The sequence below is a fragment of the Entelurus aequoreus genome, linkage group LG01, assembly GCF_033978785.1.
Source record: "Entelurus aequoreus isolate RoL-2023_Sb linkage group LG01, RoL_Eaeq_v1.1, whole genome shotgun sequence".
Classification (NCBI taxonomy): Eukaryota; Metazoa; Chordata; class Actinopteri; order Syngnathiformes; family Syngnathidae; genus Entelurus; species Entelurus aequoreus.
Window position 1 is genome coordinate 78,565,399 of NC_084731.1, and position 16,774 is coordinate 78,582,172.

General features: G+C 38.2%; 1 protein-coding gene across 9 annotated transcripts in view; it reads right to left on the reverse strand.

The window, feature by feature from the left end:
* LOC133657618 (R3H domain-containing protein 1-like) overlaps window positions 1–16,774 on the reverse strand; it is a 101,957-nt gene that overhangs the window by 56,614 nt on the left and 28,569 nt on the right. For 8 of the 9 annotated variants that reach the window (XR_009827308.1, XM_062059160.1, XM_062059202.1 and 5 more), the window contains exons 4-5: window positions 8,744–8,761; window positions 6,691–6,780 (exon numbers count right to left, since the gene is read on the reverse strand). The exons of the other annotated variant lie outside the window; for it this stretch is intronic. Coding sequence is in view for 7 of the 8 variants with exons in the window: in XM_062059160.1 (XP_061915144.1) it covers window positions 6,691–6,780; window positions 8,744–8,761 (108 nt within the window). In the remaining variant the exon portion in view is untranslated. The remainder of the gene's footprint in view (window positions 1–6,690; window positions 6,781–8,743; window positions 8,762–16,774) is intronic. 9 annotated transcript variants of the gene reach the window in all.

Below are 16,774 nucleotides of genomic sequence, written 5' to 3' on the forward strand. Positions count from 1 at the left end.
GATCAAAACTCCTACAAAAAAGTGGTAGTGGTACATAGGGATGATGTTTGATAAGAAATTATCGAGTTCGAGCCTATTATCGAATCCTCTTATCGAACCGATTCCTTATCGATTCTTTTATCGAGTCCAGATAGGTTATTGTATATGGAAAAAAACACACAAAATTTGGTTTAACAAAAGCTCACATTTATTATTTAATAAAAAAATAAAATCTAATAAATAAATAAATATTGACTGTTTCCCCCCTAAAAAATAAAATAAAATAAATAAATATTGACTGTTGTTACCAAAAGTATATTAAGTGGGATTTTTTAGAAAAACAAATATATACAGTAACACAAAAACAACCTGTCTCTGTGATCACTATAGGTGTATAAATAATAATATAGTGTTAAATAAAATCAGTCCCTTGGGCACAAAACTTAAAATACAGCTCTCCAAAAAGTGCACTTCTGATGCTATTTGACATAACTTTGTTATGATGCTTTGACATTTTTTCACTTTATTTCTTTATTGAAAGAAAATTCTATGACAGATGCTAAAAAATGAAAAGTTAAAGCTAAAAAAAGAAATACACTTTATTGAGTTAACATTATTTCTTTATAGGGGAAAAGATGTGATGTTATGAGCTAGGCTAGGGAATATAACAACTACACTACCCAGCATGCAACGGGAGTGACAAGCATGCGCGGTAGCCCCGAAAAGTGTTGTTGCATGTCGTCACGTAAGAATGAGGTTATGAGCACGCTGTGAAAGTAAACGTCAAGAACTCAGCAAACACGCCTCGTCTGCTTTATTTATAATTAGACAGACAACACATATACAGTGTGATTTTGTTTTGTTTACAAGGAAAGAAAAACAAAAGTTAAAAAAGGGAGATCATGTCATATATGTTGTATATATATATGTATGTGCTGCGGTTGCTTTAAGAACGTTGCGACAGCTGCCGTAAAGGAGGTGCGTTGCTAGCCTGGTTGCTATGTTTCCGGTTGGTCGTAAAAGTGTGTTTGTACCCTGCTCAAATCTCTCAGTAAAGTTATTCATTGGATTATACCTTTTGTTTTTAACTTTATTACACCTTGGAGCGCTTTTTCTGGTCCATTGTTTTTCCTGCTTTCCCTATCTGCGCCTAATGACTGAGCTACATGACGTAATTTCTTGTGATGTCTCACAGGGCATTTCTGGTCGGGAGGGGATTCGTTCCGAGGGATTCGAATAAAGAACCAACTCCTTTTCTTTACTATAGTGGTCTCGATAACGGGTACCAATTCTCAAAAAGGGATTCGAGTCCGAGGACTCGGTTCTTTTCTTATCGAACAACCGGGAAAACCGGTTTCGAGTATCATCCCTAGTGGTACATACTGTGCGTGTGTATATTATGTATACGAAGGATGGGCAATATGGCCCCAAATCTATATCACGGTATATACTGCAGTCACTTGCGATAACGCTATACCTCACAATATATTATTTTGCATATAGAGGCATGTGATTTCAACTTAATGAAAAAGACTGAAAATAAGCCGGGGGCCTGGCGGCCGCAGGTCCAGCCTTGTGGGGGGACAAGGGGAGCCAATTTTTGCCTCTTCGACTCCCTCTCCCCGTCTAACTGCTCCAAATGCAAACATCATAAAGAGTACAAACAATGTTTATTCTATTTGCTAACTTCCTTTATCTGTATATCCATTTGTGATTTATACCTGCTCAGTGGCCTTGTGGTTAGAGTGTCCGCCTTGAGATCGGTAGGTCGTGAGTTCAAACCCTGGCTGAGTCATACCAAAGACTATAGAAATGGGACTCATTACCTCCCTGCTTGGCACTGGAATTGGGGGTTAAATCGCCAAAATGATACCCGAGGGTGATCACTTCACCTCCTAGGGGCTGAGGGTGATGGGTCAAATGCAGAGGATAATCTCACCACACCTAGTGGATAATCTCACCACACCTAGTGTGTGTGACAACCATTGGTACTTTAACTTAACTCAGCATCAAGGGTTGGAATTGGGGGTTAAATCACCAAAATGATTCCCGGGCGCGGCCACCGCTGCTGCTCACTGCGCCCCTCACCTCCCAGGTGGTGAATAAGGGGATGGGTCAAATGCGGAGGACAAATTTCACCACACCTAGCATGTGTGACAATCATTGGAACTTTAACTTAACTTATAGCATGAAATAGATATCTTGCAGTCATGTTGTTCATGATTCAAAATTATTCAACTATTCAATGTCAAAATATAAACAGTAGAAGTAATGAACAAAATGTCAGCTACTGTCTTGTTGTAAAACACCAATGAAAATAAAAGTAGCATTTAAAACAGGCTATACTGTAGTAAAAGTCATCACGTGTCTGCCACAAACATGTGTGTTCTTCAATGTGTATTCCACGTCTTCCATGTCGAGAGCAGTTTTGACTTGGTCTTACATGGTAAACAACTAAAAAGAATGTGTTGGTCATTGTTTTATCCAATGCATACATTTGTCTAAATGTAGCCAAGTAGACACATTGTGGGTTTCCTGGACGTCGTCGACATCGCTAAAAGAAAAATGTAAAGAAAATCTCTCTGCCATCTTCCACTAGTTTTAAAAAAATATATATATATAAATCGCCCGCTTGAATATTCCCTCTTCTATTCTCCGACTGTCTCGTCATTTGGGATGTCTGTTGTGACTTCCCTTCCTGGTTCCATGACCCGCCCTATCTTGCCTCTGATTGGCCTGTCCCTAATGTTTTGCCCTAATCTTAACCAATCGTGACTCATCATAGTAAGCCAACCAACAAGTCATGGATGTTCTTATACGTAAACCAACCAATCATCATTGATGTTTCCCGTATATTTTGTGCCCTGCCCGTGGAGTTGCTCCGCTAGGTTGATTTGATTTTTAAGTTAATTTTTAGTAGAAAACCGTAGTTTTTACCCCTGGATTAACAAAAACCGTACTCATTACAGGAAAACCGTAGTTGTTGGCAGGTATGGCAAAGAGACGGATCAAGATTTTAACACACATTGTAGGTCGGCAAAAAACGAAGAAAAACGGAAAATATTTTTTAATTATCTTTACAGAGATAAAAAATAATGATTTCCGACAATAGACGGAAAAATCACATGCCTGCATGTACATAAATGGGACCATTTCAAAACGAGTTACAAAAAGCCCCTTAATTCAGCTGCTAATGTATGTGGTAACGATGTGTCCTACCCGGTTGTATTATTTCACATTTCTACTATTTCTGTTAATATCTGCTTACACTCTGCTGTAACATGGTTGTATCTGCACTTCTGTTCAAATGTATCAAGAAGTTATTCCTCTTGTGTTTTGCTAGTTTACATTCGTTTTGATCAATACTGCAAATTTGGGTATCGATTCAATACCAAGGAGTTACTATGGCAGTATTGGTCACACCAACGCTGATACCGAAATACTTACAATTTTTATCACAATTATAACTCAGACAAAAACACAAGATAGCAGAAAAAACATTATCAATTAAATACTCAAATTATTCACTTATTCCCTTTCATAATATACAATATTTACATACACAACTAAACCAGGGGCGTCAAACCAATTTTCACTGAGGGCCACATCGCATTTATGACAGAATGTAACCGTGTATAATTGCCTATATCAGGATGCCAAACATGCCCGCGAGATGAGTTTGCCAGTCGTAAAATTTGGTTGCATTTTTAAATTAAACAAAATTCTAAGTGTGTCCTTTAGATGTCGCAATAGCAATTATTTTAGGCAAGCAAATAGTTTATACTAAGCAAGAGTTACACGATATAGTGGGGCTGCGACTCCTCCCCCTCGATCCAACGTAAAACAAGCAGGAGTAAAATAAGCAATTGGTAACCCCACTTAAAATGCAGCATGAGACACTGTACATTGATATAGTTCTGTGGAAATGATTGCCTTCTATGGAAATTTAAAGAAAGTGAACCGTGTGTGATTTACTGCAATACTGTCAGTCTTATAAGTTTTTATTTTTGGTTAGTTAAAAATTGTTCACACATTGCACAGCTTTTATTTTTCTATCAATACACTGATGCCTAGAAGGTTGAATAGTTTCTACATCAGTTTGTATGGTTTGTTGAGTTAGCACAGGACTAATATGTGGAAATGACAAATGAGGTAGTTGATAGAAGAGTTTTTATTTATCCTTTATTTTGTTTTTTGTTCAATCAGAGATGGGCTGTGACTTAAAGTTTAATTGGTTTGTAAATACACCGAGATTAAGTCTAAGTTAATTTGTGTTTATAATGGTGTTTTTGAAACTGCCACAATTTTTTCCTCAGAATTTTCAACTAACGTCAAGTGTTTTGTCAAGAGGATTATTCGTGATATGTACATTTTCAGGATGTGCCTGCTCTATTTTGGGCCGACGTAAAACAAAACAATTAGGTGTAGTAGATGTACTTTTAAGATATTATGCCATGATTTGACCCATCTGGCCCCAAAGCTAAAAATTTGTTTGAAACCCCTGGACAATTACCTATGCATTTAAATATCTTTTTTATTTATTTATTTGATTTTGCAGTAAAAAACTGGCAGCTCAGTCTTCACAACTATAAACAATTTGACAACTATGTTCAAGGGTTGTCCCGATACCAATATTTTGGTACCGGTACCAAAATGTATTTTGATACTTTGATATTTTTCTAAATAAAGCAGACCACAATAAATGGCATTATTAGCTTCATTTTAACAAAAAATCGTACGGTACATTAAACACGTTTCTTATTGCAATCAAAGAACAATTTTGTCCTTAAATAAAATAGTGAACATACTAGACAACTTGTCTTTTAGTAGTAAGTAAACAAACAAAGGCTCCTAATTAGTCTGTTGACATATGCAGTAACATATTGTGTCATTTCTCATTCTATTATTTTGTCAACATTATGAGGGACAAGCTGTAAAAATTGATTATTATTCCACTTGTTCATTTACTGTTATTATCTGCTTATTTTCCATTTCAACATTTTCTATCTACACTTATGTTAAAATGTAATAATCAATTATTCTTCTATTTGATACTTTACATTAATTTTGGATGATACCACAAATTTAGGTATCGATCCGATACCAAGTAGTTACAGGATCATGCATTGGTCATATTCAAAGTCCTCATGTGTCCAGGGACATATTTCCTGAGTTTATAAACATAATATGAATTTTAAAAAAAGGAAAAAAATATTTTGTGACTATAGAGAATATAGATGTAATCATAGTAGTATTGACTAGATAAGTTATTGTACTTGGTATCATTAGAGTGGATGTCAGGTGTAGATCCACCCATGGCGTTTGTTTACATTCACGCGCGCACTCTTTTGTTAGCGGTGACGCCGTTGACCTATTGTATCCTCCTAAGGTGTGTAGTGAAGCATGTTTAGCTATTCCTCGTCCAGCAGGGATGATATTTGTAAGAAACTCACTTTATTCAAGGATTAGTGATTTAGAAGTAGCTAAAACACTGCCGACTGCGGATGGATGTTCGCTACTAGCTAGCTAGTCATGTCTTAAAGAACCTCTTCCTTAGGGCGGTAGTGTTATAATTTTACCTATATAGTCAGTTTTTAGGCCAAAATGCGTCCATTCTTCCTTTTCTGTCTACACACTGTGTCTGCTTGTAAGTACTTCGTGATTGTGCGCTGCCGAACATGCTCATTTCCTCGTAAACCCAGCAATGTCACGACGTGACGACGCGCCGTCATGCCTGTTGGGAACCGGTACTTTTCAAACAAAGAATAGTACCGTTTTTAAATTCATTACTACCGCAATACTATATTAGTACCGGTACACCGTACAACCATACTATGTTCTCTTCCTGATTTTGCTCATGCTAGTTGTGTTTCATGTGAACTGGCACATTTTCGTTTCTCCATTGAAGCATTGCTGCATTAGACTGAGTAACATTCATGCAATATTACACTGACATGTTCAGAATATTGTGTGGCAGTGAAAAAGGAACACCGGTCTCGACAGGATTGCAATCTTAAGGCCTGAATGTGTCCTTTATTCCAAATTTTTTCCCTACCTGCACCAATAACGGCAACGGGGGGAATAGGAGTATTCAATTAGGGCAGTACGTAGCGCTCGGTAGCTGATGTGCGGAAATTGCAATTTCCTCGACATGATTGATGGCAGTAATACAGGACGTCGTGGGAGTGCGGGCGATGAGAGAGCACGGCGGGAATAACATTGCCCTCTGGTTATGGGGCATGGTGCTGACTGGCCTAATCACAGAATGAACACACCTGTGTGTGTGCGTGTGTGTGAATACATCATTAGCAGTGCAGAGTGGCATTTAATGGAGTTTAGTTTGATCAGAAGGTGGGGGACGGCAGGGGGCTTTGCCAAGATGGAAGCAGCAAAAGAGTTGAATTAACAAATTACCGTCTCGCTTGCTATTTGTGTTTTGATGATATGACGCTTTCATCGGTCTGCGCTGGCCAGGTATTCAATCACAGCTGTCAGAAGAAGGCTGCTAATGGTGCGCTGGAGGTCCTCCATCTCAATTTTAATGAGCTGAAATGAAGAACTGATCCCCGCTCAGCACTTCCAGCGCAGCTGCGTGATGTGTGACTTGGGCCGCGAAAGTAGCGAGGCACATGTCGGCGCGGCGCATGCATCTGGTGGATGGGATGTCTGAGATGAAGGGCGAGGGGTACAGTGCGCTCAGGGAGTTTTTACCTGAGGTGCGGCTGACGGCTCAAGAATTGGACAAGGGAAGGACTCCTCACATATTGCCAGGCTGCGAACAAGCCTTAGCCTGGTGTTAGACTGTCGAGCAGGGTGCAGGAGGTGAAACCATATGCACACGTATATAAAATTCACAAATGAATCGAAAGCATCCAGCTACACCATCACAAAAACAGGATGCATTCAAAACACTTCTCCCAAGTGACTGAGCTTTTAAAAATGCATTAAGTGACTGAACTTTTTGCTCTCTGACCAGAGAATTTCATCCAAAAAAATGAAAGAAAATAAACACAGCCATCATCACAGAGACTCATGCTTCCTCAAAATGCCCGCTGAGGAACATAACAAAGCAAAACATGGCAGGCTCCATCCACACTATCTATGCTAAAGCTTTTCCCCACAGACAGCAAACAAGTAAATGATAAATAAATGATAAATGGGTTATACTTGTATAGCGCTTTTCTACCTTCAAGGTACTCAAAGCGCTTTGACAGTATTTCCACATTTACCCATTCACACACACATTCACACACTGATGGCGGGAGCTGCCATGCAAGGCGCCAACCAGCAGCCATCAGAGGCAAAGGGTGAAGTGTCTTGCCCAAGGACACAACGGACGTGACTAGGAAGGTAGAAGGTGGGAATTGAACCCCAGTAACCAGCAACACTCCGATTGCTGGCACAGCCACTCTATCAATTTCGCCACGCCGTCCCCAAGTCATTTTAATAGTCTGCTGTGACGACAAAGTAAACACACCTTCAAATGTCATCCAAGCCAACAATTCACATGAGTTCCTTTAGGGGTGTCCCGATACAACTTTTCCACTTTCGATACACGGTATTTGGAACATTTTTTTTTAAAACTTAGAGTTACTCGTTACTTTGCCCAAAAAGTAATTTAATTACTCTGTAATAAATATGATGAAATACTGGGGGAAGTAATCAATGTTTTATTTTTATTTTTTTAAACTTCAAATATCTGGCATATGCAGTTGAGACGTTTCATGAGAGCAGAGTGCGCGCGTGTACCTTTAAAAGGCGGTGCCAAGTGACATGTGACATCGCCCAGACAGAGCAGTATTAGCTCAGCTGTGTTTGGTAGCTCAAACTCACAGTTGAATCTTTTTACTGGATTGTGTAAATAATAATTAGAAAGGAGATTGAATGTGCTTCCATGGCTGTAGTCTCCCTTGTCCACAAAAGAGGTACTGTAGGATTGCAAGCTTGTCAAATCAGTCATTAATTTGTTGTTCATTATTCTCTCAAAGTAGTAGTCGGCGTATGTATGTGCGTGTATTTACATGTGTGTTTGCTGTGTGATGTTGCTTCGTGTTTGATATCAAGTTCATTTTAGAGTTGTGCTGGTTGTTGCTTTCATTAGTAAACGTATATTTCTTGCATTGAACTTGCTGTGCATCTGACACTGTCTTGTTGACATATAACCAGATCAAAAGCAGCGCTCCACATTAAATCAAATGTCTCGCTAACGGCGTTGTCAAGTACAAAAAAGTACTCGTGAAAAATTATAATGCTATTATTCAGTAAGTAAGTAACGAGTAAATTAAGCTCAAGACGCAGTAAGTGGAATGATGTGGACACGTTTGTTATTGTATACTTTCGAATACACTTCATTCTCCCTTGGAGACTTTGTATGTGTAAAAAATATGCAACTAATTATTTGATACTTGTTTATATTGACAAACATGCAGTTTTTTACTGCACTATTGTTCAATTGAGGACGCAATACTGAGGTTTAGCTTGTGTGCTACCGTGTGCTTAGCTGTTGTGTAGTTGCTAGCTAGCCTATTTACTTCATGTAAACGACTTGACTATAATAAAAAACCAACATTGTGTGCTTATAGGATGTCATTTAGATATTAACTGGTTAATTGTTTGTATCGGAACACTTATACCGAAGACTTTAGATGCAAACTGATACAACCCCATGGTTATTTTTTGCTGATATCGAACAGATATTCGATATCAACACCGAATCGGGTCACCCCTAATACCGTTCAAAACATGCGAATGAGGGGGTCCATACGTTACATGTCTTCACTGGCTGCACATAGGAGGTGTTTGGTTGGGGGAAGGTATGCAAAGGAAAGTGCACAGGAAGGTAAAAGCGTTTAAGAAACCACATAACTTTTGGAGCAAAGAAAACTGTTACCTTTAAAAGGGAGACATTTGAATTAAACATGACTGACCTACATTTTGTGCTCTTGTGCTGCTGAAACAAATGTCTCGAAAATAAATCAGCAGAAAAAGAACATACCGTTGCATACCCGAAACATAGGAGCACTGATCAAAACTGCCAAACATAATACAACAACCTGCTTTATGTTGAGCACTCACCATTCATTCGGAGCATATATATTCTATTTCACTCTCTGGTGACAATCTCATCAGTGCACTTTATGACTTAATAACATTGCATTATGCATGTTCTCTTGCATTTACTGCAAAAACTGTATAACTACTAACTAAAAAATAACGAATGCTGCGCTATTTATACACACAATTGAGTTTAGATGTTTACTTTTACGGACATGAATGTCAAATGTTTTGAGTATTTATTTGAATTATTTTTCAAGCGTGGAATAGTTATATAATTGTATGTACTGTACAGTAGTGATGTGTAAGTCTCAATATAGCCAGTGAGTGTGTAAAATAGTTAGCAAATATAATTTTTTGTAAACAAATAGCTATGCAGAAAAGAATATGAAACATGCAACTTGTCAAAGGGCTAAACAGTAAACAGAAAATAACATTTAGCTTATGATCAAAATGATCCCACACTTCGGAACTTTTCCTTTTTCTCACTTTAATTTGGAACGATGATGTCGACGAAAAACCGCCATTTTTATTTATTTATTTATTTTTCTTTTTTTTTTAATAATGTCCTGCCCAGCTTCTCGGGCAAATCATATAGTAGATGTAGATGCCCATATCGGCTGTTCAGATTTACTTTACAAAAGAGAAGTGTAGGATACTTCTCTTGTTGCCTTACTTGTATTTTGACTTTATTAAATGTATTTATATTATCATTTGGTGCAGCCGGGCCAAGGAGGGGATAGAAAGAGAGAAAAAGGAAGACAGAGGGGGGAATTGTGGGGACAAGAGGGGGATTAGACAGAGAGACAAAAACAACAACAGCAAACACAACAACAACAACAACAACAACAACAACAGAGCAACATCAGCAAATACGACATGTACAAATATGATGGTAAAAGTAATAGCAAATAAGCAGTTAGCGAAAATTAAAAAAAAAAAAAAATACAGAAATTACAATGAGCATTATTACACTAAAAATGGAGCAATATGATTACCAATAGAAATAGTGCTATTGATAATAAACAATACCAGTACTTTACCTTTATTATCAACAATACAATTGTTCAAATGCAACAATACATATACGTAATGATAACTTGAGATACGAAAGAATGCAGAAAAATGGAGGGGAAGAAAGAGAAGCAACCTTAACCTTGTAGATTGTTATAGTAACAATAGGTTAAGCTTTGTCAGTGTGCCATGTGTTATACCCAGTTTACCCTAGGGCAACAACGTTAATATATGTTTGATGAAACGTGATTATGTGCATGAGTGTATGTGTGCATATGTACTTGTATATGTACCGTATGTGTATGTGTGCTTGTACAGTGAATGCATATGTACAGTATGTGTATATGTGTGTACAGCGAATGTATATGTACAGTATGTGTATACAGTATGTGTGTTTGAACAGTGAATGTATATGTACAGTATGTGTAAATGTGTGTTTGTACAGTGAATGTATATGTACAGTATATGTATGTGTGTGTTTGTACAGTGAATGTATGTGTGTGTTTGTACAGTGAATGTATATGTACAGTATGTGTATATGTATGTTTTTACAGTGAATGTATATGTACAGTATGTGTATACAGTATGTTTGTATAATGAATGTGCGTGTGGATGTACGAACTTTGAGTGTGTAAATATGTACTGTATTTATTTGTATATGTATGTGGGAGCGTAGGTACCTATGTATGTCTGTATGTATGTGTGTGAGTATATGTGAATTTGCATGTACAATACATTTGACTCCCAGTGTGTGCAGGAGCCAGAGTACGGCCCCAGCCTCCCCGAGAACCCATCCCACAAACAGTAGGTGTGGTGCCCAGGGAACCGCCATTAAACACGGCACACTTCTTCCAGTACGAGCAATTTCCCTTGTGGATCAATAAAGTTTGTCTAAGTCTGTCACTTGTGAGCCAAAAGACATGTTTCCTGATAAACACAGTTTGGCACTTCACAGTAAAAAGACAAGGCTGTATCGGTGACATGTTTTTTTCTTCTTAAAGGGACATACACGTCGAGGTATCGAGGGACACAGTATCACTTGTAAGGCTGGGTGGATAGAACGATATCAATATATATCGCGATAGACATGTAATCTTATCAATATAAAATGCGTTCGATAAAATGTTTTGGGTCGGACAAAACGGAAAGAATAAAACTTGGTTGGTTGCATAATCAAAAGCACTCGCGGTCTGGTAAGCTCACCAAACAGGGAGTGGTTGTGAAATGGGAGGGACACGCTAAACAGCCAAACGCGTAACAGTATCAACCATCACTTTTGGTTGCACCATCTTGCTTTCGATTGTCTTTAGAAAGCAAAATAATTTACAAATTAGTGCTGCAGAGAGTGAAGAAATAGTGGATAAAACAGGAAAAGTCACCTACACAGTATGGCAGTTTTTTTGATTTTTTTGATTTTTACAAACGGACCTCATCTTTTCTTATCAACACACGTCCGTTCCCTATTTGGATGTACGGAAACAGGTAGGAACTAAAGTGTAAGACTGTATAACAAAAATAACTAAATATAACAATTGTGCTATTTTTAAAATAATAATTTGGTCTAATAATATTTGTAATATAATACAAATATTAATATTATAATACAAATATATAATATTTAATAATGTTTGCTGCACAACATTACTCTGTGGCACTAAACCTGCAAATACTTGTTCTTCTCAGGTTTATCCAACTTTATATTTTCACACTGCACTATTTTGTTGCACTTTTAGGCATTTCTTACATATTCATGTTTTTTTTTAAACCTTAATAAGGTTATTGTTAAGTGTTTATTGTAATTGTTCACATTGTTTTCCATGCTTGTATTGATATTTCATTGACTTTCTGCCTTGATAGCTGAGGGCATTATAATCAAAGGAAGGTTACATTTTAAGTAAAAATTGTAACATTTATAATACCGTATTTTCCGGACCATAGGGCGCACCGGATTATAAGGCGCACCGCCGATGTATGGTCTATTTTCGATCTTTTTTCATATATAAGGCGCACCGGATTATAGGGCGCATTAAAAGGAGTCATATTATTTTTTTCTAAATGTAAAAAAACGTTGTGGTCTACATAACATGTAATGGTGGTTCTTTGGTCAAAATGTTGCATAGATGATGTTTTACAGATCATCTTCAAGCCGCTTTCTGACAGTCGCTTCAGGATGCGCCGTTTTGTGGGCGGTCTTATTTACGTGGCTCACATTCGGCAGCGTCTTCTCCTTGTCATCTTTGTCGTAGCGGTGTAGCGTGCAAGGACGGGAGTGGAAGAAGTGTCAAAAGATGGAGCTAACTGTTTTAATGACATTTAGACTTTACTTAAATCAATTACAGAGCAGCATTTCCTCATCCGCCGAAAATGCGTCCCGTGAAAAACCGTCCGACCGGAACTCTCCATTAACTAAATTTCTGTGGGTGAATAATGTAAACTCACTACACCGGTATTGTTTTAGCGCTTTCATGGCAGATATAAGTAAGAACTTTACACTACTTTATATTATAAATGGCAACAGCAGAGGATGAATGTCCCATAACAACAAGATATAGACAAAAAAGAAGCTTATCAACTACGGTGTCGTCACGGACTACAAAGGCGGACGCGCGCAAATTTTCAGGATTCGTGCAGATCCCAAATACAGATCAACAGGTACCAGGAGGTAAGAAAAGTTGCTTTTGCATAATATTGCGAAACAAAACGCCAGATAATATGTCTTACCTTATACACACACCATAATAATACTCGTATGTTGAAATACAGTACAATCCATCAAGCGGTGCGGCTTCATAGCTTACCAAAGTCGTACTAAAACATTTTGATAGATTTTTGAGCGCCCTGTGTAATGTTCTCTATTTTCAATAGAATATATAAAATGTTGGTGTTTACTTGAGTCATATTGCAGTCTACACATATCTCTTATGTTTGACTGCCATCTACTGGTCACACTTATCATTACACCATGTACCAAATAAAATAGCTTTGAGGTCAGTAAGCCAAACCAGAATTATTTCTTACATTAGGCGCACCGGGTTATAAAGGCGCACTGTTGAGTTTTGAGGGGAAAGAAGGATTTTAAGTGCGCCTTATAGTCCGGAAAAAATACAATATTTTTCTCCTGGTACATATTTCAATAGGTCATAAGAAATATCAATACTTATAGACACCGACCAATATGAAAAACTTGTATGGCAATATATATATATTTTTTAAATGCTTAACTTGTTTATTGTTCAATAAAAAAAAAAAAACACTTGTCACATGCGCAAAAGCAGTTGCATTGAATGGCCGTTGCCTCAAGCAGACACAATCAATACAGGAAACAAAGGCCAGGCATTTGTCAGTGACAACTTGGATCAATGCTAGACTTGCTCTGAGATTCCTTTTGCTATCATGCGACACATTTACGAGAGGGAGGTGGGTACACGGGGCAGTGAAAGGCCAGCCACCCAACAGCGGGTGCAAAAGCTCAGTGCTTCGGTGTTTCACGCTCTACTAGTGCCTGTGCCTGCGCATGACAACGCATTAACAGAGCCTCATCGTAGCGTAGAGGATTCAAGGTGGGTAATGTAGGTGACCTAGCAGGAGCTGTTCCAGTATAAATTGCACCAAAGCTCTGTCCTGTGCTTGCTAATCCCAACATGAAGCTCTGTCCTTCCTGCCTGTCCTCTAAAAAGGAAGAGGACAACCCCCCTCTATCCCATTGAGCTCAAGGGCCAGAAATTGCACAGGAAAAAATTGAAACATGCCGCAGTTCGCCCGTCTCTCGCGCTTGTGACCTACGCACCCTTTTAAATACGAGGTAACATGGAGGCGGTGGGGAAGGTGTAATAGGTTTGGGACCGTGAGCGCGCCTCAACACCAGCTAATTGAGTGGTGTGGGGCCGTTGGGGAATGAACAATGCCAGCAGCGGGGAAAGGAATGGGAACGGTGGGGGAGAGAGGGGAAAGGGCTGAAGTCAGCAAAAGTAGGACGGCCACCAGCAGAGTATGGGGAGACAGAGCTGGAGACAGATGGTGGCAAAGTCACTCGGTTCACCCCCTCCTCTATCTAAGAGCTTTTCAGTCCCACGTACACACCCAAAACTCATACAATCACCCACTAGCCTGTTTCTGTCCCTATCTTATTCCGCCTGCATCGCTGCCACAAAAAACATTTCTAGCATTTCACCTTCCCTTGCAGAGAAAGGGCAGTGGCTTACCGGGCGTATTTCCTGTGACCACAGAAGAATAATGTCAACACATTTTCGGATAAGGAATATTTATGAGGTTATTTTCTTGGCGGGTTTATATCAGAACGATTAAGCACAACTTTTTAGCTGATTCTTACAATACTTGGAGGTGTTGCATGGGCTAAGGATGAAGCCAATGTTTCCCCAGGGTTTACAACTTATCTAAATTTGGAATGTTGGGGTTTAGGGAACATCCGTACTTCAAATACGCTTGATTGATACTAAGGCTGGGCAATATGCACCAAAACTGATATCTTGGTATTTTTTAGGCCTAATGGCGGCATACGGTATTTACCGGTGTCTTTAAAAAACGTGTTAAGTGTTTCAGGTTGCTTAAGTGTTAAATGGCTAGATAACCAGAGTTGAGAGTACTCCGATTATTTTTGTTGTTAGTCGTAGCGTAGTGTGTTGTTTATTCCATTGTATGACAACCAATATACCGCCCAGCCCTAATTGATACAGTTAGGGGTACTTGATAAATATCTGATGGATAATTATTGGGCCTATGTGAAGAATTACTGTATAATGTTGTACCGGCAAATCCGATTTTAAATACAATTCTGATAACTGGGGGTATGAATTTTTGGGCACCTAACGATTCGATTCCAATTCGAGTCGATTCAGAATCGATTATCAAGTCAACACAATTTTCGATTTAAACACATTCTCACAATGAATTGATTTAGAATCGGGGTGAATAATATTTTTTTTTGTGCGCCTCAAATGATAAGCCATTAATAAAACAACACTCCAATGAGGCAATAATAACCACACGGTGCTGTATGTAGGTTCTGGTAAGTAAATCAAGCGCTTCTCTTGGCCTAGCTCGTAGGCAGTCATAAACTTCCTGAGTGTAAACTAGAGGTGGGGAAAATAATAGATTTTTAGATGCATCGCAATTCGGACAGTAGCCCCATTAGGCTACTGGTAATTTACCTGAATCCATGCAGATTTAGGCTTATTCTGTAAGGTTTAGAGGCAAATATAAAAGCAATCATAAAAAAATATTTAAAATGGGATGGAATGGATTTTTAAACTCTTAAAATAATATTTTTTTAAAGGTTTAAACCATTTATCATCAACAAGAGGTTAGTGCTACCTCACTTCACTTGACAATTACGGTATTTATAGAAGAAAATATGGGAGGCACATCATGTCTTGACATCTGAGGCGTACACAAATTAAGCATTAATCGGTGAAAGACAAAGTTGGATTAATTCGTACCCCGGTAAGTAAAGTATTTGATTGACATAACGAGTGCCGTGCTGCTATGATGGTGACGCTAATGAGAAAAAGGATTAGTTTGTTTGAAGTTGATTTCCTGCTCGTCTACAATTCATGTCTGCAGTTGTTCATATTTTGTGTCATTGTTTAGGAATAAATGTCCCTGTTGTTCAGCAATGTTTGCTAGCAATACCAAGATTGAGTATATGCTGTTGAGCCTACTAGAGATGTATTAATGTAGTTTATTAACACTATTAAGGATATTTTCTTGATGCTAACAAATATCACCAAAGAATGTGGTCATCCGCGTCGAATAAAGCACTTGGCTTTCCTGCACAACAACAACAACTCGGCTATAAGTTTTTGTTATAAACATCGACAACAAACATACGGTGGATTGGACCAACAATCACAATATTTATTATGCAGACTTAACATGACGTTCGTGATTTGCACAACCAGGTCTTCTTTGTTATATTTAGGCATAGCAACAACAACAAAAAGAACAAAAAGAATAATGCAATTTATTTCATTTATTCATTTCTTTATGTTTAGTTCTGCTATCAAACAACACTAATAAAACTCGATTGCATCACAGACAGTTTCTCAAACAAATCAAATGTTCAAACATTTTACAAAGTGATCTCTGCAGACACGAGCATGGTCCGATTGTATTCCACCAGATGATGAAAGTGATATTTTTAAGAGCCATTTCCTTCGACACACTTTCGTTTTTCCCCTCGACTTTATTACCTTTATGAACCACTTCTTTCGGGACTCTATGAAAGCTCTTTCCTATATCTCCATTTGTACGACTGGAACACCCAAGAAAAGAACAGCAATATGGCATTTTCTGCTCAAACTCTACACCCAATCACTTGTTTTAATACTACGCTCTAGCTGCTTGACCATCGTGAAAATTAAGTCGCATAGAAGAAAAACAGATGAGACGTCAAATGCAACCTTCCTATTGGTCTTGAGAAGCAGGAAGTTATCGGTGTCGTTATTGGCTTAAAAAATATATATATATATTTTGCACCCTTAACAGTTACTTGTATTTACTCAGATTTGATGTGTCAGGCTAAAATGAATCTATGTAAACTAATTACAGCAAATATATTATAGAAAAATGTAAACACTTCATTAGTATGACAAACATTTAACTCTCATTCTTTCATTGTCCAGCTGTCTCAAAGTGGCCTTGCAATGGCCCTCGCGAGACTCTTACACCGGTATAGGACTTAGATTTGTTTATTTAGGTCTTTGTTTGG